This window comes from Alosa alosa, chromosome 9 (assembly GCF_017589495.1).
Source record: "Alosa alosa isolate M-15738 ecotype Scorff River chromosome 9, AALO_Geno_1.1, whole genome shotgun sequence".
NCBI lineage: Eukaryota > Metazoa > Chordata > Actinopteri > Clupeiformes > Clupeidae > Alosa > Alosa alosa.
This window is the reverse complement of record NC_063197.1, coordinates 26,906,374-26,933,873: the sequence shown is the minus strand read 5'-3', so window position 1 is coordinate 26,933,873 and position 27,500 is coordinate 26,906,374. Positions and strand designations below refer to the sequence as shown.

General features: G+C 46.0%; 1 protein-coding gene across 1 annotated transcript in view; it reads left to right on the top strand.

Moving 5' to 3' along the window:
- Nucleotides 1-27,500, top strand: part of nek7 (NIMA-related kinase 7) — an 86,358-nt gene that overhangs the window by 30,098 nt on the left and 28,760 nt on the right. The window contains exons 3-7 of the mRNA XM_048252630.1: nt 3,260-3,403; nt 8,357-8,419; nt 13,633-13,743; nt 17,337-17,445; nt 20,523-20,630. Coding sequence (XP_048108587.1) covers nt 3,260-3,403; nt 8,357-8,419; nt 13,633-13,743; nt 17,337-17,445; nt 20,523-20,630 — 535 coding nt within the window. The remainder of the gene's footprint in view (nt 1-3,259; nt 3,404-8,356; nt 8,420-13,632; nt 13,744-17,336; nt 17,446-20,522; nt 20,631-27,500) is intronic.

The following is a 27,500-nucleotide window of genomic DNA, read 5'->3' as shown; positions in this document are numbered from 1 at the left end:
CCTCTCTCTCTCTCTCTCTCTCTCTCTCTCTCTCTCTTTCTCTCTCCCTCTCTCTCTCTCTTGCAGTGCCTCCTTATTTCTGATGATTTCTGTTAGCTTAGAACAATGCATATTATATTTACATCATAATCATTCTTTAAGTTGATAGAAATATAGATAGATGCAAATGGGTGACCGTGACCCTACCACGTTTTCTTCATGCTGACATGCATGGGCGGACTATGAACTTTCGGGCCCCTGGGCCCAGATGTATTAAGGGCCCCCCACTAATTGTCGCATATGTGGGAGGGGGTTTTGGGTCCTCCCCAGATTTTTTTATTCGTTTGATGTGATTTCCTGTATTCTGGTGCATTTTGGGGATGGCCAATACTAAATTCAATCAGATTCATAGCCTATATCCTGATTTGTTGATATTGAGGCAATGATTCCATGCAATGGCTTGTGCTTCAGGGCCCCCTGACCCCTTGGGCCCCTGGGCCTGGGCCCGGTAGGCCCGTGCAGTAATCCATCCCTGCTGACATGGACACACACACACACACACACACAATTGATTATTCACAATATATGCACGGTCATAGGGCTGGGCGATATATCGGTATTACGACTACGACCGATATATTTTTGAAAACGATATGTAGTTGAGACAATATCGTAATACCGGTATTATGTCAAATAATGGGCCATTTTATCAAAGCCACTTGCTCTTCTGTGTTGAGCTCTGCTCAACTGCGCCCCTGTGTGTGCACGTTCTCACTCAAACACGTTTCAAACATGACGGACACTGAGTCAGATTTTGTTTACCTTGATCAGAGGTTGGTGCTGATGCCTATTCTGTCGGCACATCAACGGCTAGACCGAGAATTCTCGTTCTCGTTCAAAATTCCACTGGAGCTCCAAGCGGTTTTGTACACGCAGATTTAAGTTACAACACTGTTTACAGCTCTTCGACTCACGGTAAAATGTCATTTTTTTGTACATAGCCTAGCTAATTTAAATACACTGATGAATGCTTGCGTTTAGCGATATACAGTAGCAGATCTAAAGTCCTCAGGGAGACAACCTACACACTGATTTTATTAAGAGGATATGCACGCGGGGACTCGTGCAGTTAGGGGCATCATTTTTTATGATTCCTGAAACCCCATTCAATCGTGCATAGGGATTTTTCTTACGAACCGGAACATGCAAAAATGAACACATACAAAACGACGGTAGCGTCTATCACACTCTTGATGAGTGACTCAGTTACGTTGTTTAAGTAGCCTAATTGTTTAAAACTATTTTTGTTGTTGATAGCAACATGTCTAGGCCATCATAGGCTACATTTGCTTGTCATCTAGGCCCCATCAAACCCTTACGGGTAAAAAAACTGGATTGTGTGACAAAACTGCAGGTTTTTCAATATTTTTGTGCCCAAAATATTGCATTGTGCAGTACAATGTAGGCTTGCGTTGTCAGTCATGGTCAACTTTTGGTCTTTTGTTATTTGCACAGCTTTATCAGAGCAACTGTAGCCTATGCCTATTGTAGGCCTATGTTATTGTTTACACTTTTTTGCACAGCTGTGTTAGAGCAGTCTGAAATCATTCTAATTAAAGCTGGTTGAGTGAATACGAAACACTTACTGTAGCTCTTTCTGTTTAAAATATCGATATATATCGTATATCGCCAATCAGCTCCAAAATATATTGGGATATCAGTTTTGGTCCATATCGCCCAGCCCTACTCCTTGTGCAGTTCAATATTTACAAACAGGTATGTGCTGTGTAGCCTACTTTTTACTTATTTGCACAGCTCTATCTGTATGCCAATTGGTTTATTATATTGGCTTTTAACGGTAGCCTATGTTTTGTGTTACCTTTATTGTAAAGCTGTAGGCCTGTGTTGCCAATCAGGGTCGACCGAATATTGTTATTTGCACAGCCCTCAGAGCAACTGTATGCCTATTGGTATATGTTATTGTTTACACCTTTTTGCACAGCTCTATTAGAGCAGTCTTAAATGAATATAATTAAAACCGGCTGTGTTGTCATAATTGTTGTGTTGAGTGAATATATGAAGCACTTCGCTCTTTCTGTTTGAAATATCAATATCGTTTTGATATCGTACATCGCCAATCAGCCCCAAAATATCGGGATATCACTTTTGGTCCATATCGCCCAGCCCTACACGGTCACCGCAGATCATGTCACATCTTGTAAAATGTGTGTGATTATGTGTGCATTTAAACAAACAATGTGATCGCAAGGATGGAATCAGCAGTTATTTTGCTCTGCAGCAATAGGCCTCTCTCTCTCTCTCTCTCTCTCTCTCTCTCTCTCTCTCTCTCTCTCTCTCTCTCTTTCTCTTTCTCTTTCTCTCTCTCTCTCTCTCTCTCCCCTTTTCCTTCTGCCCCCAGGTGGGTGAGTGCTACTCTGGCTTTGTTCAAAGCCTGAGACAGAATGGAAGTGAGTGTGGCCGGTGAGCACCCCCGCCCCTCCCTGCCCCCAGCATCTCCCCTGGCCATCTTGGGGAAGTCACTCGTGACACGATGTTGCGCCCTGATACCCTGTCACCTTTCGTTGCCATGTTGCTCGTGGGGTCTGAGACCCCGGCAACAACAACGACAAGGGGGGAGAAAAAACAAAGGCCACCAAGCGGCTGAGGAAACCTCCTAAAGGTCAAATTATTATTATTAGCTTCTTATTTATTTAATTATGTACTTCCCAGCCAACATCGCCAATGGGCTTATTTAGACCACAAGTGTCAAGCCACCACTTGACTCTTAGGAGGAAAAGCAAACTACACATGCATCTCCTAGGGCAGGGATGCACAGTGGTTGGCACGGAACGCAGCCCTGACAGCATTTTGGAGCCAAGGAGAAGAGTGATCTTTGTAAGCAATGGATTCTTGGATTTGTAACACTAAGACTACAGGATTTTTGGCACTTTAAATGGTGTGTGTGTGTGTGTGTGTGTGTGTGTGTGTGTGTGTGTGTGTGTCGTTTTCTTCCCCCTCGCGTCTTCAAACTGCCAACAGGCTCATCTGGTGTCTTCACATGTGGCCATCTGGAGGCCCATCCGTGTGTTGAGGTGTGTGTGTGGTTTTCCGTGTGTTGAGGTGTGGAGTTTACAAATCGGGCCTGACGTGTGGGGAGTGGACTGGGGATTTTCTGTGGCTGATGATTTATTGATTACTCAGCTTTTTTTCTGTTTTCTTCCTTTCTCCCTCTCTCTCTGTCTCTCTCTCTCTCTTTCTCTTTGCCCCCCCCCCTCCTCAGATGGCGCCAATACCTATGGATGCAAACATGAGTCAGATGGTGAACTTCCAGATCGTGAAGAAGATCGGCAGCGGGCAGTTCAGTGAAGTCTACCGGGCTCTCTACTTGGTCAACAACACGCCGGTAGCCCTGAAGAAAGTCCAGGTGAAGTGAGAGTGAGAGTGAGAGTGAGAGTGAGAGTGAGAGTGAGAGAGAGAGAGAGAGAAGAGAAAACTAGGTGAAAGTAAAGTGCCCCAGCTGCACCTCTCCTCTATTCATCTCACCCAGCTGTTTTTTTTAACCTTTTTTCTCGCAACACAACAGAACAGTGTGACAAAAAGCGTGGTGTAAGTCACAGCCACCTTAACAAGTCCCCGGCGTCACAAGTCGTTAATAATAAATGATGTCTGTTACACCCCCAACCCCCTAAGAGAATCTCAGAGTTCATTTCAAAGGGATCAAGTCTGTTTTTACTCACCCCCCTCCCATATTCTTAATAGTGGTAAGTGTGTTCTGTTTCATGTTGGAATTTAACAGTTTGCCTCATTTGGTGGTATGTGTAAGAATGTATGTGCAATTCATGCACCACAAGGATTTGGGGAACGCACATACTACCTTAGCAGGTGTCAAGTCTGTAAAAAAGAGAAAGATGTAGTCTTTAGACTATATTGTAAATGTTTGAGTGACTTTTATTGTCATACTGATCCAAACAATGATATAGTAACAAAAGATATTATGTGAAGATTTTTTGTGACATCAGGTTACATTTTGAGGACCCACATACACATACACCAAAGTCCTTTAAGGCAACTCTTGCCACTCAGTGGCCATCTTGCTAATGTCTCCGGGCAGTTATTTCAAACTAACAAGATCAGACTCCTTCAAGTGAATGGGAGGCATGCATAACTCCAAATAGGGAGGTCATATTGACATAAAATGTACATGAGGTGAATCTGTGCTCAATTTTAATTTCCCTTCAGTACGTCGTCTGGAGTCTGCGGTATATTCGCGGGTTTTCTCCTGCAAAAATCTGCAGGTCCAATCAGCGAACAGGGGGAGTAGCTGAGAACGATGACGTTGAGGTTGTGCGCTAGTTTGAGCCAGACATACGTCACGACCAAACGTTAGCGATTGGTTATGGCAGATCCAGAGTGGCTCTGGGCAGATCCAATAGTTTTAAACTTCAACAGAGTACTCGCCTTCAAGGAAGTTAACGCTTGGCAATGGAAAGTGGCCAGACGCTCTATACAAATGAAATGTATGTACGAGAGTCTGGATATTTCCAGGCTACCAAATCGCTAGAATAAGGCTAAAAAATACTTTTTTGATATATGTTCACTTGTTCACTGAGCATGCACCAACATTCGCTGCATGGCTATTACAATGATGACGGGAACGTAAATTGAAGGCAAAACGTCAATCATGCCATTTCCAACTGTACGGTTGGGGCAGATTATGTTCAGACAACTGCCGCCTTGGCGTTACATACTGTCCCGAAACATTTCTATGGAGGATTCTGTAAGTGCTGCATCTCCTCCCTTAGAAGGTCTCAGTTTACACACACACTCGCACACACAACATTCTACCCTCCACACTTGTGGCACACACCTTCCAATACCTTGTGTTTGTAAATAACTTCACAGTTCACTTAAACACTTCATGTTGTAAATAATAACAGCTGATGTGGGTCTCCTGGAAGCATGACATTACAGACATAACAGGTCTGAAAGGCAGGAGACTGCTCCCACTCCATCCTCAGACCCTCCCTCTCCCTCTCCCTCTCCCTCTCCCTCTGCTTCTGGCCTCATGTTGACTTGAGCGTGGAATATTCCGTGTGGAATCTCACGCTTCAGACAGACCTCGGACACACACCTGTGCATGTACACATTCACACCCTTTTGGGCAAGCATGTGCTCATGCAGGTCTACACACACACAGCTTTTGAAGTATATAAAGTAAAATTGCAGATGGAAGGAATAGTTGAATCAATGAATCAGTTTGCATGGCCTTAACACCCCCGACAACCTTTCTCTGTCCCTCTCTTCACTGTTCACCTCTTGCCTCATTTTCTGTCATCTTTCCTTAGTTTTCTTCATCCCCCTTTTCTTACCATATATCCTTACAAGGATTATTTTTCTCTCTCTCTCTCTCTCTCTCTCTCCCTCTTCCTCTCTCTCTCTCTCTCTCTCTCCCTCTTCCTCTCCCTCTCCTCTCTCTCTCTCTCTCTCTCTCTCTCTGTCTCTCTCTCTCTCTCTCTCTCTCTCTCCCCCTCTCTCTTTCTCTCTCTTACCTGCCTTTCCTCATGCTTCATTACTGCTAATGACGAGTTTTGACAGTGAGATACTGTGGCGGGTAGAGAGGCCACGCCACGCCACTAATGAATGGCATGCAGCCAGCATTTTACTCGCCTTTCCCCCAACAAATCTGCACCCCTAATAAGCATTCAGCATGCAGGGTGTCCATATGATTTCATCATTACGAGCACTTCTGCAGTTAAGTCCACACAGTCTCTCCGAGAGCGCTAACTGAATGTCAACCGATGGCCTTGGAGTAAATATGAAAGACTTCAGATTATGAGCAGAACCATGTCTGCAAACTTAACATATATAGATACACATGGATGCTGTCTCCACACACACACACACACACACACACACACACACACAGACTCTTAGATAGACGTGTACACACACACACACTCACAGACTTGCACACATGCACAGAGCTACTTTTGATGGTTGTGAAGGTGTTGACTTAGCCTGTGTGCTAATGCCTCACGACAGACAGGAAATGTGAGAGTCTGGTAGACGTGTTCAGCCTGCTGTGCCCATCACCATTCCTTAGGTCACCTCACAATGACACCGAATCACACACACACGCGCACACACACACATGCACACACACACTGAGAAAGAAAGCTTTTAGGCAACCAAAAAGATATAACTGTCTCTTTCATTCAGTGAATAAGGAAAACTTCTCGTTTGTAGTGGGGTGTTCATTGTCTCCTATGGGGCAAACAGACGCTGATGCTGAGGACTACCACACATCACACATGCTATTAGGGGTGGTGCTGGTGGGGCTGGGATGGGATTGTGTGTAAAGTAAGGACACACACACACACACACACACACACACAGTCATGCCTTCTCAGTGCAGCCTGACCTACCTAATCCAGCACCAGCCATCATTCTGTGTGATGTTGTTGATGTGTTTTTTTCATTATTTTAGTTGTCTTCCTGCTTTGCTGTGTTGGAAACGACCAGTGTTGTATAAAGTACTAGAAAGCAATGCTTGAGTAAAAGTACAAGTATCGTACTAGAAAAAGACTTTGGTAGAAGTGAAAGTTGCCTTTTAGAATATTACTTAAGTAAAAGTCTTATATCTGATATCAGTCTGTATCTGATATATACAGTACTTAAGTATCAAAAGTAATTTTCTGATATTTAATGTACTTAAGTATTTGAAGTAAAAGTAAAAAGTAAAAAGCAAGCGGTTTTATTTTGAACTTTTATTGTGAACTTTATTTTGGCTTTCTTATAATAAAGCATAAAGCATATTCAGGGTTCCCATATCTTCTTAATCTCACTTAAAATCACATTATTTTCTAGGACTTTTCAGGCACAATTCTCTTAAGTTCAAAGAACAAACAGCATATTTTTAGAGCGGACGTCAAAGAAAAAAACAGAAACAGAAATTTCACTTTTGTATGAACTTCAGGTAAAAATAAATATAAATATTAAAAATAAATAACTTATTTCTTAAAAAAAAAAATGACCTGCTGGTAGGGAGAACATTTTGGTCATGTGGTCATTTCTAGGGCTTACTCCCCAGGTCACCATCTCACTCTCTCTCTCACACACACACACACACACACACACACACTCACACACACACACACACAGGGCACCTATGTCCAGCAGCTACTAATATGCCAGTCATTAGTTGAAACTGAAAAGGCGTTCATCTTCAAAAGAAGCTTGTTTTCAAAGTTGCCAGAATTCAGTGCCTGGGAGTTTCAGGCCCAAGACTGGCCAACGTTTTACATAGTGGTGGAAATTGGATAAATTAATTAAATGTATTAATAAAAAAAACATTTCAGCATTTCATTTAGTCATGGCCTCCTCATCATTAATTTCTGGCTCATCATTTTAACTGGTCGACTGGTTGATCTGCTGCTCAGTCTCTCCTGGCCTCTTTCTACCATCCATTCTTCCTGACGCTTGTGTCTACTGTAGGGCCGGCTCGGCTATCCATATCTGAGAACCTTTTGAAAAAACCCAAAACTCTTTTTGGGAGGGGAGAACTCCCTCGCGTAGGCTACAACCAGTGCAGAGGCATTGCATTGGTGTCATGCACAGAATGCGGAACGTGTCCTACTTTAAGAAAAGATAGACTGACTTGACAAATATTTTTTTTCCTCGACTGGCCCGGAAGTGAAGCGGCCCACCGGGAATTCTCCCGATTCTCCCGATGACCTAATCCGGGCCTGATTCAGTCTTACTCTTCTTGGACTGAAGACAAGTCCTGCGATGCTAAATAGCCTTTCTCAGGCTGCTGAGGCAGGTAGCAGAGTGTTTAGCTTCACAGAAGCTGCCAATGTACAGAAACCTTTCTTGCAAATACTGCCACGGGTGTATATGATGTTCTCTTCACCACTACCCTGTTCACCGAGTTCACCACTATCGTCGGGGTGGTCGTCTATGATAATGGGAGGTCCTTCATTAGGTGCTAGTGAAGGAGTTTCAGTTGTGCGTCCTCCTTTAGCAACAAACAAGCGCTGAAATAGAGCGTGCAGCGTGCGTAATGAAATCTAGGAGCAGTACAGTCGCACACATTTCTTCTAATTTTTTGTTTTAGTAACGAGTAACGAAGATGCTTAGTGGAAATATAACGGAGTAAAAGTATACATTTTATCTAGAAAATGTAGTGGAGTAAAAGTGAAAGTTGACATAAATTTAAATAGCGAAGTAAAGTACCGATACGTGAAATTTCTACTTAAGTACAGTAACGAAGTATTTGTACTCAGTTACATTACAACACTGGAAACGACCATATCACCCCACCCCCTCTCTCACTCTCTCTCAATCATTCTCTCTCTCTCTTTTGATCTCTTGATAGATATTCGACTTGATGGATGCCAAAGCTCGGCAAGATTGCATCAAAGAAATAGATCTCCTTAAGGTAAGAAAGCAGAGGAGGGGTGTGGGGGGGGGGGAGCAGCGTCATTCGCCCGATTACGTTCTCCGAGCAGGCCTCTGCTGAGACCAGAGAGAGAGAGACGGAGGGAGAGAATGAGAGAAGGGCAAGAAAAGCAATTGATCCGTACCAGATGAACCAGAGTATTTATTTATTTATTTATTTATTTATTTTTCTTGTGAAGCAAATGCACAGATCATGCAGCCTCTGCATGTCATTCCTCCAGGCTGAGATTTACTCTTTTTTTTTTTTTTTTTTTTGCCAAAAACTATCAGTAATATTTAGAAGTGTGTGTGTGTGATTGTGGAGGGATGTGTGTGTGTGTGTGATTGTGGAGGGGTGTGTGTGGGGGGGGGGGCAACAGTGCATCTCTTACGAAAAAAATGTTTGCCGACTCCCTCATGAGTCTTTTTGAAGTTTTCTTTTTCTTCTCCGTCTCGTGTCTCCCTCTCCCTCCATCTCTGTTCTCTCTCTCTCTCTCTCTCTCTACTCTGTCTGTGTCATCTTCTCATCTCTATCCCCATGCTTTGTATTTAAATTAAGCGTTTTCGTTTATCAAACCGGCTCTTAAGCAGGCCGCGCTCTCTCCCCCCTCACAAGCACTAATGAACAAGCTAATGACAGCCTCAATAAATCCTACCCGCTCACTGATCAGAGCTCTCTCACTCTCTGTATTTCTGTTGCTATCTTTGCCTTTTGCTTCATCAAATGTCTCCCCCATACCCCCCCCCCCTAAACACATACACGTATACACCCCCCCCTGAGCGTCAGATTGTCATGTTAATTGCCTCGACCCAGATCGCTGTTCAATCGCCTCCCGCTGCAGCAGTGATCAGCCGTGCCCTCTTCCTGCCACTGCTCTCTCTCTCTTTCTTTCTTTCTCTCTCTCTCACTCACTCACTCACTCACTCACTCACTCACTCACTCATTTCCTCTTCCTCCATGTGATAGTCATGAAGAATGTCTAATTGAAAAGTTTTGTGTATGGGTCTTTGTGTCTGAATGTATGTTTGTGTGTGTGTGTTTGTGTGTGTCTTTGTATACGTGTGAAATCTCTCTTTCTCTTTCTCTCTCTCTTGCATGCACACACACACACACACACACACACACACACACACACACCATGTGAGGGGTCAGGGATTGGGCAGGGGATGCCGTCACGCTCCTTAGCAACACTTTGCCAGGCAACTGCTCCTCTCCGTGGTGATGCACTCCTTTTCACTAGGGTCACAGAGATTGTCACAAGACCATCATTCTCTCTCTCCCTCTCTCTCTCTTTTTCTCTTTCTCCCTCTACCTCTCTCTCCCTGTCTCTCTCTCATCTCTCCCTCCACCTCTCTCTTGGGTCCTTTCTGTAACCTGTCCTGAGCTGACTTTCCTCCCCTCATCCCCCTCTTCCTAACTTTCTTTTGCTCATCTCTTTTGTTGACTAACAAAGGTAAGTATGTTCACGTAACACTGTTACTGTGTGTGTGTGTGTGTGTGTGTGTGTGTGTGTGTGTGTGTGTGTGTGTGTGTGTTGTGCGCGCGCTCTGTGTGTGTGTGTGTGTGTGTAAGAAAGAAATAAAGAGAGTGTGAGAGAGAGACTGAGTGAGTGAGTGGATAAGTGAGAGAGAGAGAATGTGTGTGTGTGTGTGAGTGAGTGAAAGAGAGAGAGAGAGAGAGAGAGAGTGTGAGGGAGAGACTAAGGGCCCGTCCACACGGAGACGCTTTTTGGGTTAAACGCAGAGGTTTTGCTTCGTCTTGGCCGAGCGTCCAAACGAATCCAGTAAACGCACTGCCCGAAACCGCAACAATACTAGTTTTCATACATGACATTACCTACGATTACACTCTAGGATAAATATCACAACTGGTGCTGTGCAGCGCCGATAGCTTATGACTTGGTGGACTGAACACTGTTTTTCCCGGTGTTTTTTTATGCGTTCTAGCTACTGTCAGTGACGCGAGAGAACTTAAGTTATTAGGGAAGTGCGGTGTAAGTTTACATTAATTTGTGCGTAGTGCCAGTGTCATTCATTTATTTTACATGCCTTACAATATATATATATATATATATACATGCATTCACAGTCCAGTGAAGTCAGATATGACCATACAAAGACGCTTAGAACTCATGTTAAGCCGATGGTAGCGCACTGAATGCGAATGCACGATTTTATGCAGGCAAAAGTATTGACTGTTTCTAACGAAGGTTTTATAGCAATATTATAAATGTGGCGACGGAATAGCCTAGAACTTGGGTAGGCCTTGTGTTTAGTAGCCTAATTGCGGTGATAGCCAAAACTAATGTGAATCGCGGACTGTCCTACAACCAAAGAAAGTAAAGGAGATTTGTACCTGCGTTAGCCAAATAAAGGACGGGACTGCACCCTTCACAAACCGTAAAAATTAAGTTTATTAGTTTTACAGTTGACAGTTCACCATCAGTCCACACAAACAATTCTGGTTTCCCTTTGCACTAGCCATTTAAATTAGTAGCCTATTCTGTCTTTTTGTAAAGCCTATAGCGCGAAAGTTTTGGCCAATTACTGTAAAGAAACAGTGCCACCTATAGGCCTGGGATATGAAGTAACGTGTTGAGTCGTGTTCAGATGGATCCGTTTGGACGCAAATATTCTTGATACGGTTCCAGGGAAGATGGAGGAAAAAAAGATCGGTTTGGTACGTGTGGACTAGGCCTAAGTGAGTGAGAGAGAGAATGTGTGTTTGTGTGCACCTCTACCTCACAGGACAGCTTTCAATCAAAATAATGAGACCGTGCAGTCAGAGACCAGAATTTACTAAGGTGTGTGTGTCTGTGAGAGAAAGAGAGATAGATAGAGAGAGGGATATCTGTCAGAAAGAGAGTGTGTGTTTTAATTCTGCATACTTATGTATTTTTACCTTTAAGTTCCACCCTTGCCTCTCTATCTCTTCTTTTTGTTGCTGAGAGAATCTTTTCCTCTTTATTTAGCGCCATTGCTTTTGTTTGTCTTTCGTAGCCTGCTTTCCTGTGAGAAGAACGTTTGGTAAATGTGTCAATTCAACAATTGCATTCACATTCATTATTTTCCTATTCCAACAGTTTCTTCGCACGCACGAATACACACACACACACACACACACACACACACACACACACACACACACACACACACTGTTTGTGTTTTACTCATTTAGCGCTCATCATGACATTTTGCACTCTCTGAATTACTGAGAAAGAGTGCAAGGAAGTCTGGGAAATGCAGGAAGTAAATAAGACGGGGTGCCAGCAGGAGGAATGGCAGAATGCCAAAGCAGGTATTTTCAGAGCATGATCTCTCCAAAGTGGACAGGGAGGCCAGTCAAGGTGTATCAGTGGCCAGATTAGCTCTATCAGACAACAGGAGGGCAGCATGCAAGGTGCCAGGCTTAACAGAGACACCACAATAAGCACTCCAGTTTTGTGCCTCACCCTTGCTGTTTTTATGTTTATTTTATGTATCTCCACCTCTAACCCAAGTACAGGCAAACAGGCACACGCGCACACACACACACACACACACACACACACACACACACACACACACACACGCACGAGTCTCTTCATAGTTCTGTGGCCAACATGGGCACTGTAAGCGAGTTGGACATCAGTGTGGTGATGCTGCGATGAGCCAGAAATACTTCCTCCATCCAACCACCCCCACCTCCACCCCCACCGAATACACATATGTGTGTTTGTGTTTGTGTCTCAGTGTTTGTGTGTATGACAGACACATTTTGATGGAGGCATACCCATCACTGTGTTTGTCTGTGTGTGTGTGTGTGTGTGTGTGTGTGTGTGCATCACAGCGGAGCGTGAACATCTCTTTAATAACGGGGGCTGGCGCTGGGGTGGAGATATGCGATGGCCAGCCAGCGTCCGTCTCTAACCCTCCCCTGCCTTACGCCTTCTGACGGGAGGATTCGCCTCTCTCTCCGTTCCTCCATCTCTGTTCCTCCATCTCTGTCCTTTTTTATTAGTCCCCCCCCTCCCTCTCTCTGTGCTATCTTCCTTTCCGCTGATTTGCACTGTCCTCTATTCTCTCTCTCTCTCTCTCCTCTCTCTCTGTGCTATCTTCCTTTCCGCTGATTTGCACTGTCCTCTATTCTCTCTCTCTCTCTCTGTGTCACGTCTCCTCTCCTCCGCACCCCCCAGCTGTTGTTGTTCACTATTCCTGATTTCCTTACTTATTGACCATCCAACAGGAAAAAGGGGGAGAAAGAAGGCAAGAAAAGATGTGTGTGTGTGTGTGTGTGCGAGAGAGAGAGGTTTGTGTGTGTGTGTGTGTGTGTGTGTGTGTGTGTGTGTGTGAGAGAGAGAGAGGTTTGTGTGAGTGTGTGTGTGTGTGTGTGTGAGTGAGAGAGAGAGGTTTGTGTGAGTGTGTGTGTGAGTGAGAGAGAGAGGTTTGTGTGAGTGTGTGTGTGTGTGTGTGTGTGTGAGAGAGAGAGGTTTGTGTGTGTGTGTGTGTGTGTGTGTGTGTGTGTGTGTGTGTGTGTGTGTGTGTCTCTGTCTCTGTTGGAGGGGGACCAAAACCTCTTCCACTTCACCGTCCTCTTCTCCTCCTGCCTCTGTCTCTGTTTCTGTCTGTCTGTCATTCTTTTTCTCCCTCACTCCCCCTTTGGATGTTTCTTTCTGTTGCCTCCTTTTCTCTCCCTCTCTTTTTACCTTTCCTGTCTGTCTGTTCCTCTTTCTTTCTCTCTCTCTCCCTCTCTTTCTCTCTCCCTCCCTCCCTCTCTCTCTCTCTCTCTCTCTCCCTCTCTTTCTCTCTCTCTCTTCCCGCTGTTTCTCTCTTTCGCTTTCTTTCCCTGTATCTCTCTCTCCGGTTTGTCTCGGGTGATCACAAGCGGCCCGTGGATTACGTCAGCCGTTCCAATCCCTAGCACTGCTGTCCCCTCTCGACTCTCCAGTCACGAGTGCTATTGAGAACGAGCCCCTGGGCCTTTGAAGTAAGGGCCGCGATGGCTTTGGACATGAGATGTTAATGCCATGTTTATATCCCACACAAGCATCTGCTCTGCTCTGCTCTTGACTTCAGAAGCCTCTGTTGACCCAGGGAGTCATGTTAATATTTAAACACTCACTCGTTCCTCCTCTCCTCTTTTTGTCATTCTCTCCTCCCTTTCTTTCTCTCTCTCTCTTTCTCTCTCTCCCCAATCTCCTTGGTCTTTTGCTTCTCTTGCTTCCTTCTCCCCAGCAACTGAATCACCCTAACGTCATTAAGTATCATGCCTCCTTTATTGAAGACAATGAGCTGAATATTGTTTTGGAGCTGGCTGATGCCGGGGACCTGTCACGTATGATAAAGGTAAGATACCAGCTGGTCTCACCCTGATATTGGTAATCCGAAAATATGGTCATTGCACTCACGTTACAACATCAAACACCTGATTCATCTGGAGTGAATGGTGCTGCAGGACTGACTATAAGTGTCAGCAATCACTCAACAGCAGAGCAAGTCCTCCTGTATGGTCCCAGTGAAAAGTGGGGTTTGAGCGCATCACTATTGCCCAGTGTTTTATCCACTTGCTAGCGTCTGCCAAGAAGTGTATGACAAAGCTGACCAAATCAGTTTTCTGAGTTTCCAGTAAGGGAATATTTGCAGTTTTGCATTTGCACTAAGAAAGCTGGACTGAATGCTAGACGCACACCGAAGTTTGGATTTGTCAAAACTTCTCAAAATAATGCTGTGAAGTGCAAAGTGTCTGTTATTGCTTTAGAGATTGTGACAACTGGTCTGCCGATAAAGTAAAAACAATGGTCTTTTTCATGTAGAACAATCTATCCTCAGTTATTTTTGTAAGAACTCACAACAGTTCACCGCAGGAGGGAAAATGACATAATCAATTCAAGAGCATAATAACGACCACTGGCCTATTTGAAATGCAGAAGTGCACAAGTAAGTAGCTAAACAGCGAATCACAATCCCACACCCAGCTTTAACCATGCTCGGCACAGCAAGACAAGCTGAAGCACATTGGGATGGTCAAGCCGTGCGGCTCCCGCTTAGCTAATTAGCAACAGCGCAGATTAGCGGCACAGAGAATCAGAATTCTAATTGGCATCATAACGAACACAAACGTCAGCATGCGCTCATCGGCTAGCGGTGAATATTCAGAATACTCAGCAGGACTGGAGATGGCCACAACCTTCACTTCTGCCTCTTTTTGTTTTCTCCCAGTTTGTTTCTTTCATTATTATTTTTCGAGGAGACAACTCCACGTCACTCCGGGAAGAAGGTGCACGTCAGGGCCGATCCTGGCAAACAACGAATGAGCTAGATCCAATTGCATAGGGTACCATATGTAAAACAGAAGCTCTGCATGCATGAATTTAGCATTTTTTATTCTTTTTGATTTTAACACCGCCACCCCCCACCTCCACCTCGAACACCACCACCACCACCACCACAGACAGACACACACACACACACACACACACAAGTAGGCATACACACACACACACACACACAAGTAGGCATACACACACACACACACACACACACAAGTAGGCACACACACACACACACACACACACACACACACACACACACACACACACACAGTAGGCATACACACACACACACACACACACAAGTAGGCATACACACACACACACACACACAAGTAGGCATACACACACACACACACACACACACAAGTAGGCACACACACACACACACACACACACACACACACACACACACACACACACACACACACACACACACACACACACACACACACACAAGTAGGCATACACACACAACACACACACAAGTAGGCATACACACACACACACACACACACAGGCATACACACACACACACACACACACACACACACACACACACACACACACACACACACAAGTAGGCATACACACACACACACACACACACACAGTAGGCATACACACACACACACACACACAAGTAGGCATACACACACACACACACACACAAGTAGGCATACACACACACACACACACAAAGTAGGCATACACACACACACACACAAAGTAGGCATACACACACACACACACACACACAAGTAGGCATACACACACACACACACACACACACACACACACACACACACACACACACACACACAAGTAGGCATACACACACACACCTCCCGCCATGTCCCACCCAGCTCCTCTCCTCTGGCTATCTCAGAATTCAAATGAAATCAGATGGCCCTTGATTTGCATGCACTTGCAGAATATTGCATGCACAGTGTTTGCTTTTAAAGGCATAGAGGGGGCCAAGCACGCTCCCCCCATTGACATCAAACAGCCCTCTGATATGCAAATCTGAGGGCTGGGGAAGAATAGGCACAGGCTTTGTTTTGGATGTGGGCCAAGGTTGCACTGGCTAGAATATGGCATTCAGAGACGCAGGAATTATTCCACCAAAAGAAGAGTTGAAACAGATGAGGGAGGTGCTCTGGTAGTGGAGTGGTGGGGATGAGGTTGGGGGAGAGAGAGAGAGAGAGGGAGAGAGAGAGAGATGAGGAAGAGCTGGCACAAAAGCGGTCTAAAAAAACAGTGTCCTGGAATAACCACAGGATAGCTGTCCCCTTGTTTACTTGCGCCGACACAAATTAGCGTGTCATTACCATGCCTTTATTACGAGGCCCCCTCCCCGTCCCCCCCAGAAAAAACACACACACAAAAGGACTGCAGAAAATTAGCAGGTAATTCCGCTCAGTAAAGGTTGTCTCTGTCTGTCAGGATGCTCGGCATAATTTGATTAGTTGCGCACTTCGTGGCACGGCTCTCCAGACTAAATGGTTCACAACGAGCTCCGCTTACGTCCTCTGGTTCAAAGCCTAACAGGCCTGATGTTGCCATCAGCAGCGGGTATCTTCCAGAGGCAAGATGTAAAACAGGGGCCTACCCCCCACAACCGCCCCCACCTCCACCCTCATCCCACGATGCACTCTGATGCCGACACAAAATGGGGCCGATCAGCGAGAGTGCATTCGATCTAACGGGAAAAACAAACGGGCCGATGAAGCAGCATTGGGGAGCTCTTAGGTTAAGTTATAGGGAAATGGGGGCCGGGGTGGGGGGGGTTGGGGGCATTTTCTGGGGTGGGGTTAATGGTGGGACCAGGGGACCTGTGCTGGAGCACCAACCCAGATGTCGACATTTTGAAACAAACCACAAACGCTCCTTATTTTCCTCCTCCGTCTTCCCATCCTTGCAGGACTCATGTGCTTTCCATTGGCATGCCCTGAGAAATGAGAGAGGGGTTGGGTAGCCCCCCCCCTTTCCAATGGAGCCAAATCAAAAGGGCCTGTGTTGAATTTGCATCCGCTTGTCCTGTCTCTGCTGATGCTGTGGGAGCAGAATCTGGAGCTGAGAGATTTTGTGAGATGCTGCCAAGTCATGCAGAACGACAAAGGTCACATCGCTACTGCTGGTAGAGCAAGGGGAAAAAAGCAGCAACCTGGCCACGAAACTCGGCTCTTGAAGTGTCCTCTCATGCAGTTGACCATTTTCACTGCTTTGGCGTTTGTTTTCAAATAAACACATTCACATGTCCACAAACGAGTTTCACCAGGAGTGCAGCTTGGGTGTAGAGAAATTAGTACTCCTCTGGTGCTCATCAGCTTAGAGATCCAACAAGATTTAAAATATAGTAGTGAGTCTGAAGCACTCGAGGATATTTGTAGGTAAAAAGCCTTTATTGAGCTTGACTATCAATTAAGATCATGCCTAAAAACATTCACATGTGTTGTTAAGTCCACTTAACCCACTGTGATTTTTTTCTGAGGCAATGACTGAACTCGTACTTGTGTCTCGTGTCAAGGGGCTGGTGATGTATTCTGTGCATATTTTCGGACTGCTCGGTCTGTTTGAGTGACCGTTGCTCTGTCTGTGTGCCTGCAGCACTTTAAGAAGCAGAAACGGCTCATTCCGGAGAGGACGGTGTGGAAGTACTTTGTGCAGCTGTGCAGTGCACTGGAGCACATGCATTCCCGACGCGTTATGCACAGAGGTAGGTACACACACACACACGCACGCGCACGCACGCACGCGCACGCACACACACACACCTCGTGTAGACATGAATGCGTCCACACACCCACACATGATATTGATGCATGAATAAATGCATAAATATGACCAATGCAAGCGCATGCACACATATCCCCAGAACACACACACACACACACACACACACACAGATTCATAACAATAAAAACACAGAGGCACAGTTTGGATAACCTGCATGTCTGTATCTTTACAAACACCACCACCTCCTCTCAGCTTTCGTCGACACACAGCTATGCCCAACCCCACCGACCTACGCCCCGTGCAACTGCCTACACCCACCCGTCGTTTCATATGCCCACATGTGCAGACGTTCATTACAGAGGAGTCAGGACTTCAGTGCAATAGGCTGCAGGCCCCCACAGCACAGTTCTACAACCGCACACAAATGGGCCTGGACCCTACTGCTCCAGTCCACAGCTCAAACCACAAGAGTCAAGACGTTTACAACGGTGCTGTATTCAGGATTACTTTCAGTGTTGACATATGAGCACTAATGAACACAAAACAAATGCACTCTTTTTTTGTCAGGTCAGTTCAAAACACGATCTAATGTGGCGTACGCAGTTTTTTTTTTCTTCTAAAACACCCCTCCTTCAAACACACAGAATTGAAGCCCTTTGGGGAAATGCAGTCGGTTAAAAGCTGTGAATTGGTCCTCGTGGTCTTTGCCGGAGTATCTCAATGATATGCAGACCTGTCTGTTGTCAGTGGTTCAGGGTCACTGCTTGGTGAAAGCCGCGGGGCCTCTTGGGTCATGGGCTGGGAGTCGGAGTGGGATTTGTGTTGGTGTGTATGAATGACCGTGCTGGGATTCTGCCCGTGTGTGGGATTACGCTGATCTTATGTTTGACTGACGGAAGTTAGTTATTTTGTTGCTGTGTGTGTGTTATGGTTATGGCTATGGCTATGGGATTTGGCAGACACTTTTGTCCAAATGTCGTGTGTGTGTGTGTGTGTGTGTGTGAATTCTGTGTTTAAGAGATGTTTTTTATATATCTATGGGAAGATTACGTGTTTATTCTCCTATATGTATGCATGTCTGTGCGAGAGGATCTGTCCCAGATTTGTGAAGCTCGGTGTCACATGCTTGTGTGCATCACACTTGGACTCGTGTTCAAATGACAGACCGGCTTAGACCGCGGTGAGATGGAGCACCATGTGCCATCCACCGGACACTGCCCGTCTGCTTAGCCTGCTCCCCACGCTGAAGTTAATCCCCCACAGCATCACTAATTGGTCAGCATTGTTTAGTCTCCCTGGACCCAACACACACACACACACACACACACACACACACACACACACACACACACACACACACACTTAAATATACCTCCATATCTGGAGGTATATTTAAGCAATATGCAAGGAGCAAAAGTGACAAACATCCATCCCAGAAGTCCTTGCTGCTCCTCGTGTTTTTTTGTGTGTGTCCTTCGTCATCCTCCTTTGGCTGGGGTTAGAGCTGCTCTAGGAGCCCCACTGGAGCTCAGCTCAGCCATCCACACCAATCAGACCCAGTGTCTGCTGAGGACGCCCATCAGATTGCCTCGCCATTACTAAACACTGCAGGTACAACACACACACACACACACACACACACACACACACACACACACACACACACACACACACACACACACACACACACACACACACACACACAGAGAGACACACATACGCAGGGATCACGGTCTAAGTACACCTGGGGCCCTCTCGTCTGTATACACACACACACACACTCACACACACACACACACACACACACACACACACACGTACACGTGTGCACATACACAAAAACACACGTCGTGCCCCATCCCCTGCTAGATCATCACATGTTTTATTATGCTCTAGATTTCACTGGCATCCCCCCAGATCCCTCTGTCACCTTGCGGTGTCATCACATCACCCAGCTGTTTAATAGAAAGCAGAAACATGCCACGGCAGAGGCTCCTCTGCAGGCCTCAGGTCAGTGTTTTCGCTGTTAGCTCTCAGAGCGCGAGGATGCGCTGAGACGTCTGGTTGAAAAAAATCCATTTTATCCCATCACTTTGCACCTCTAGAGAGTTCAATTTCACAATCTGACACAGGCTTTGTAGAGTGAGGCTTTTATCTGATCTTGTGTGTGGGTGTGTGTGTGTGTGTGTTTTGGATTTTTTAAAATTGTATGTGATTCGAAAGGGCAGGGCACCGTGTGTGTGTGTGTGTGTGCCGTTGCGAAGTTGAAGTGCAGTGAGACGAGGGACGAGACGTTTGTTGGGGTGGGGGCTCAGGTTCAATGTTTCAAGGTGTTGAACATCAAACGCTGCAGTGTTTATGGAACACATGCGTCCAATAACTCCCCCTGCCCCTCACCCCCCCAAATCCCCCCCGTGTCCCGTGCTCCTGTCTGGGTCTGAGGCGGCCGGTCCGCCTGCGACTTCTGAAAGGTGATTTGAGGTGATTTAGGCCTCGCAGACAACAGGGCCGACGGGCCGGCCGCGGTCATTAGTCTCCCCACGCCTCCAATCACCTTCTCCTCATTATGGGTGCCTTCCAATGGACTTGCAGTGCTGTTGTGGTAATGCGCCGACACGTCGGGGTGTGTTTCCGTGTGTTCTCATTCCTCTGTTGCACTCAATCTCTTGCTCTGTATCCCCAACTGGTTTGTCACAGTCATTTGATTGTATGCTGTCGTGTGCAAGCAGTAAATATTTTTGCACAGGCAGAACTAAGCTGTTTATTTGTGCTTAGGTTGTGTTTGTACACATGTTTGTGTGTTTGCGTGTGTGTGTGTGTGTGTGTGTGTGTGTTGTGTGTGTGAGTGACATACTCATATCTATTCCGTGTGTGTGTGTGTGTGTGTGTGTGTGTGTGAGTGACATACTCATATCTATTCCGTGTGTGTGTGTGTGCGTGTGTGTGTGTGTGTGTGTGAGTGACATACTCATATCTATTCCGTGTGTGTGTGTGTGACATACTCATATCTATTCCGTGCGTGTGTGTGTGTGTGTGTGTGTGTGTGTGTGTTTACAGATATAAAGCCCGCTAACGTGTTCATCACAGCCACGGGTGTGGTGAAGTTGGGAGACCTGGGACTGGGCCGCTTCTTCAGCTCCAAGACCACCGCTGCACACTCACTAGGTACAGTACATCTCCACCTTCTCCAACAGCCCTGTATTACTCTCACTGGCTAGTGTCATCTTTAACCTTTTTTTTATCCTCAGTTTCTGTTTTTTTTTTTTTTTTCTTCCTTCTAAGCTACAACTCTGTCTCATCACATCTCTTTCATTCGCTGTTCTTATTTTCATGCTTATCCTTTGTCTTTGTTTTTTTTTGTTTTTTTCACTCTATCTCTGCCCTGTCCCGTCCTTTGGAGAAAAAAAAAAAACTAGGAGAGGGCAAATGTCCGTGAATGGAAGGAGGTTAAAGTCCCTTTAATTAGTGCGACTGGATGTGTTTCATCAGTGGCTGGGGAACGGGCGCATGTGTCCCTGTTTTAAGGGGCTTGTCCGTCTCCCACCCCCCCACACCCCCTACTCGCCCCTCGCCCCTGGGGCCCTTACAGCGGGGAAAGGGTGTGGGTTTGGGGGTTGAGGGGTGTATAACCCTACCCCCCACCCCATTGACTGGTTAGGGTGTTTCCTGTTGCTGTGATCTTCGACCTCTGCGCACATGATGTCTTGAGTGTAAGGAATCAGGGTTCAGTTTGCACACACACACATATATATATACACACACACACACACACACACACACACACACACACACACACACACACACACATTGACACAGTGCACAGGCTACCTCTAACATATGCACATGCCTGGTAATTGAATGCTAGTTATGCTGCTGCTTGGCTGTCTGGGCAGAAAATAGGTGTTTGTGTGTGTGTGTGTGTGTGTATACTGTGCTTACACACACGCAGCACACTGCCTTGCACTGCACACACACACAACCTTTGCCCTTTTGCTTTACCTCCCGCTGAGGGTGCACTGGACGGCTCCTCCCGGGAAGCAGACACTTATAGGGAATAAAATCATTTTAGCCCCCCTTCTTTACACACACACACACACCTCTCAGCCACACTGTTTTAATGAGCATGTACGTGTGCACACACGTGTGTGTGTGTGTGTGTGTGTGTGTGTGTGTGTGTGTGTGTGTGTGTGTGTGTGTGTGTGTGAGTAATACTCGACTGGTGAGTCGTGTGGCTGCAGGAACCCTGTGTGTGAACAGTGGTGTGTGTGTGCTGTTTTAGTACTTCCTATATTTGAGATGACCTGTTGTTTTAAACAAAATTCTTTCATTTTTACAGTTTGTTAACAGCCTGTCCCTTTCGAGCCTTTACGGCCACAAAAACACTGGCGTCCGGGTTATGTGACATTCCTACAGCTTTGTAGCAGTGTGTGTGTGTGTGTGTGTGTGTGTGTGTGTGTGTGTGTGTGTACGTTGTGTGTGTGTGTGTGTGTGTGTGTACTTGTGTGTGGTAGGTGTACGTGTGTGTGGTAGGTGTACGTGTGTGTGTGTGTCTGAGTGCACGTGTGCGTCTTTCTATAACTTGTTCCGATCCACTCGTAAACATTGAAGGACACCAAATTAGTGGACAAGCAGCTGTGCGTTTTTTTTTTCTTCAGCGCGCATCGTGCACTCTTTTGGTTTTTGTTCTAATAAAAAAATCCGAGGTTTAATTCATCCTCTCGCCTGTGTGGTGAGCGTGCTCTCTCTCCTTAGTGTTGCCAATCACTTCAGACGAGCGAGAGAACCAGTATCCACAACTCCGAGGTTAAACCAATAAGTCGGCGTAGAGCATTCATAAATCATTAGAACCGAGACACTAATTGCTCTGGAAAATGGACAGGTTTTTTAAGCAGATGATGTGTGACAATTAGATATATGTATTTGTTTTTCTTATTCTTTGAAAGGAAATTATTTTAAATGTTGAATAATGTAAATGGGCTAGACGCAGCAGTCTCCAGTGTTAACATCACCTCTGTGGAATGAACAACACAGACAGGGGTTTGAGAAGCCAGGGAGGTGATGCAAGTGTGCGAAGGAGCCAGGCGTCTTAAAAGTTGAAGCCACAGCGCCCTCCACAGGCTGAGCACCGGACTGTTTTGAGGATGCAGACAGAGGAAAAAGAGAGCGAGGGTATAGGGAAGTGGAGAGACAGAGGTGTGTTTGAGAGAGAGAGAAGAGAAGAAGAAGAGAGAAGAGAGAAGAGAAGAGAGAGAAGAGAAGAGAGAGAAGAGAAGAGAAGAGAGAGAGAGAGAGAGAGAGAGAGAGAGAGAGAGAGAGAGAGCGAGAGAGCGAGAGAGCGAGAGAGAGAGAGCTGGCTAAGCAAACAGGGTACAATTGTGGTCCCTCAGTAATGACATCCTAACGACCCTTCAGACAGGAAGTGGGTTTGCAGTACTCTCTCTCTCTCCCTCACTCTCTCACTTTCTTCATCTCTCCCTCAGTCACACACACACACTACTGACACATGCATACAAGCATACGCTAAAGCATTACAGGGAATTGCATCCATACATGTACATGCCATATGTATCCATACTTCTCTCTGGAGGTAAAATTAGCTCACACAATGGCTTACTAATACAGGCATCTGAAGGAAGCACATCCATACAGTCTCTCTCCTCCTCCCCCCTCCCTCCCTCTCCCCTCCTCCTCCCCTCCCCCCCCTCCCTCCACCACTGAGGCAGGTGTGATGTGGTGAGCTGGTGGGCTTGCTGGCGTTGTAGCTCAGGGCTGTTTGTGTGTTTGACATGGCCCTCAGTAAAACATGCCCTTTGGGACCCTGTCCGCTGATGGATGACGTGGGGGCTGCATGGGTCTGGATGTTGGCTATTAAGGAACTTGTACTGGTCATGCTGTTAAGACATGCATTTGGATGTGACTGCAATTGAGTTTGGGTGGGTAGGGCGGCAAGCGCAGTAAAACCATTTATTATGTAGAGGAGTTATGAAATGTGAAGTTATTAAAATGTGTTTTTCTCATTTGATTACATATGTGTGTGTTTGTCCATCTCTATGCAAGCATAGGTTTATGCTTTATGTGTGGCTTTTTAATGTGTGTGTGTGTGTGTGTGTGTGTGTGTGTGTGTGTGTGTGTGCGTGTGTGTGTGCTTGTGCGTGTGCGATTACATATGTGTGTGTTTGTCCATCTCTATGCAAGCATAGGTTTATGCCTTATGTGTGGCTTTTTAATGTGTGTGTGTGTGCGTGTGTGCCTGTCTGAGTGTGTGTATGGTTTTGTGTGTGTGTGTGTGATTACATACAGCGGTGGCAGTGTCTTTGTCCTGCGGTGTGCTCCTTGGCCAGACTGTGTGCTATGACAGAGTGGGCAGCTCATGAGTTTCTACATGACTGCTGTATTCCTTCAGACCAGGCTGCCATTGCCCCAGCACACACACACACACTCTCTCTCTCACACACACACACACACTCACACACTCACACACACACACTCTCACACACACACACACACACACACACACTCACACACACACACACACACACACACACACACTGATCCCCTCCATAAACTCTTGTATTCTCTTTCTCCATGTCTCTGTATGGCCTGCATCCGTCTCTGTCTTTGTGCTGCGGTCGTATTTTAATTTTCTCTTTGCTTCTCTCTCGCCAGGCCTGTCTCTGTCTCTCTCTCTGTCTCTGTCTCTGTCTCTCAATCACTCCGTCTCCCTGTAGGGGAGGGTATAGAGGTTGACAGTTTGGTGTGTAATGAGAGAGAAGTGGTGGGTGTGTGTGTGTGTGTGTGTGTGTGTGTGTGTGTGTGTGTGTGTGTGTGTGTGTGTGTGTGTGTGTGTGTGTGTGTGTGTGTGTGTGTGTGTGTGTGTGTGTGTGTGTGTGTGTGGCGGCGGCGCGCGTGCGCGCGCTCTCACTAGATGGAGGTCTGCAGAAAGTGCTGCTGTACTCTTGTCAGCATGTGCGTACACACAATCACACACACACACAGATACACACATGCACACACAGATACACACACGCAGAGCCCCAGGCTTCACATTCTGGCCTCTCCAGTGGGTTCTGTAGCTTTGCGATGAGAAAAGGGGGGCGATAACAAATGAAACCAAGAAAGACAGCGAGGGGGGTTATGCAGAGAGAAGGAGAGAGGGAGAAATCTCTCTTTGCTTTGCATATTCTTCCAACGGCCTCCAGTTCGTTAAGTGAAGTTGGGCTAAGGTGGAAGGGTTGGGGTGATGGAGCTACTGATGGAGGTGAAGGGAAGAACAGAGTAGAGAGCAGAGTAGAGGGGAAGAAGGCAAAAGAAAGAAGAGTCAGAAAAAAAAATAACAGTGAAGTGAAAGAGGTGATTAAAAAAGAAAATGCCACAGAGAAGCAGCTGTAATCCACTGCCCCGCTTTCCTTAATTAACACACACACACACACACACACCATGGATAAAAGAAATGAAGAACTGTGTTAATTACACCGCAGCCTCTTGTTCAGATGGGTTGTGGATAAGGGATGGGGGGCAGTGATCTGATTCAGGTGTGTGTGTGTGTGTGTGTGTGTGTGTGTGTGTGTGTGTGTGTGTGTGTGTGTGTGTGTGTGTGTGTGAGAGAGAGGAACCGAGAGGAAGAGTATAGAGGATCGGGTGTATCTGCCTTAATCTTGATTCCACCTCAGAAAGCTGCTTTCACGCTCATGCAGGGGTACTTCCTTCTCTCTCTTCCTCATCTGACAATTCTCTCTCTCTAACCGCTCCCAGTCTCTCACTCACTCACTCACTCTCTGCTATTCAATACCAGGTTTACCTAATGAGACAGCCCATAATGAGTGTTCCGTGTGGACGGTTTAATTAGTGCAGTGGTTGCCTCTGCTGGCGCGGTTTATCCTCGCTCAGCCTGTGAGAAAGGTCTGTTGCCGTAGCAATTCAGACTCATCACAGGATAGTACATCCCAATATGCCGTGATTTATCTCTTGAGTCGTCTGAGTGTACAGTACATTTATAGTTATGTCTGTGATTGTAGTAACCTGGTCACTGTTAATGTTAATAATATGACTGCAATGTAAATGCATGGTTATCACATCGTTGGCCGCTCTTAGTGTGAAAGAAAGTTTGTGTGTGTACCAGGGAGAGTGAGAGGGAGTGTTTGTGTATATGTTTGGATGCTCTAGTCTAGGCCATCTAAGACTCAACTGGATACTGGATATTGGCCTCTTGTATCAGGGCTAAACTTTTGTAAACTGTGAGTATTTGTCAGGATCTTGGGTCTCCTCTCTTTTTATTCTCTCTCTCTCTCTCTCTCTCTCTCTCTCTCTCTCTCTCTCTGGTTCTTTTGCTCTAAGTGCTCTTGCTTTCGTTCTTCTGTTTCTTTCTCTCTCTCTCTGTTTTTGTTATCATCAATCTTTCAGGCTTAAGCTCTCTTGACAGGGCCTGCTAAGTGTTAGATTGAGAGCCAGAGCCAGAGTTGTTGCAGAGGGTGTGTGTGTGTGTGTGTGTGTGTGTGTGTGTGTGTGTTTGTGTGTGTGTGTGTGTGTGTGTGTGTGTGTGTGTGTGTTCGAAAAGGTCATCTATGGTAGAGTAGCAACAAGCGGTTGTGGGCATTTGTGTGTATTCTGTATTTGCCAACAACTCAGCACTGGGGCTACAGAAGAGGAGGTGTGTGTGTGTGTGTGTGTTGTTTTGGGTAGCCATCCTCATGGGTCCCAGCATTCTCTCCTGTGCTGTCTAGCTATTACTCACTGCCAATTACCAGCTATCCTTCCCATTCTGCTCGCTTGCGCTCTATCTCTCTCCCCTCTGTCATTCTCTCTCTCTCTCCCACCACTCTATCCATGGCCATTTCTCTATCGGCTATCTCTCTAAACCCTCTATCAGTCTTCCACAACCTCTCTTGCTCTCCCTCTCCCATCTTCCATTCATCCTGTGTTACGTGTCTCTTATTCCAACCTTTTCTGTTTTCTCTCTCTCTTCTCTCTCTCTCTCTCTCTCTCTCTCTCTCCTTCTCTCCCTAGTCATCATTCTTTAGTTGTCTTCTCTGTAGGTGGTTCTCTGACTTCCTCTGCTCCTCTATCAGCTCCCCAAGTCTCTCCCACCCCAAGTTATGAAAGAGAGCACTGGCCAGCTGCTTAGCTGTTCCTGGAACAGCCCCCCCCCTTCTCCTGCACCCCCACCACCCCCTTTACCACACTGCAATACTGACAGCCAGCAGTGCTCTGATTCTCCAGGCGTCCAGAGACGTTTGAACCTGCTTGAAATGGGATGAGTCTCAGTCATAGAAGAGGCCCTCTTCCACTGGTCGATTTGTGACCGCTACTGTAGCGAATGCTGCCACTGACTACACAGTAACATGTCTCATAATGCCACCACTCAAGTTTCTTCTCATACTGCTTTAGTGGGTAGCAGTTTTAAGTCGCTTTTCCACTGCATGGTATCTATCTGCTCAACTCGCCTCCAATCCACTCCACGCCTTTTTTTGTTTTCCATTAGCAAAAAGCTGAGACGACACCAAAAGGTGAATGTATATAGCTGATTACTGATTGGCCGCTATTGACATTGCAGTGTGCTGGATAAGCCCGTCATTTAAAGAAAAAATACCTCAGCCATACTGTGCAAGCACGACAAGCAGTTAACGTTAATAACGTAACGCAGTCTAGTTCTGAAAATTGGTATTCACAACAGGTGGAATAACTCCCTGCGGTTCGAAAAAAATGAGTCTTCTATCTCCTTATGAATCAACGAATGGTTTCTCATGCATTAAAATGAGAACACAACCAACCACATACCAGGATTCAGAAACAAACTCCCTTTGATTTCCTCCGTTGTTGATCTTGTAATTACTGTGTTTCCCGCGTTAATGACGCCATGCTAGTTTACTTCGGCGTCGCTATGGCACCCATCTACATTAAAGAGGGTACTTTTTTGCAGTAGAAAAGGAAAACCCAGATGCCATGCAGCAGTGGAAAAGCGACTTTAGTAGTACACTCTTAAAACGAATGTGTTAAAATAACACCACTTGTGTTTTTTTTAAACATCTCTATATCCAG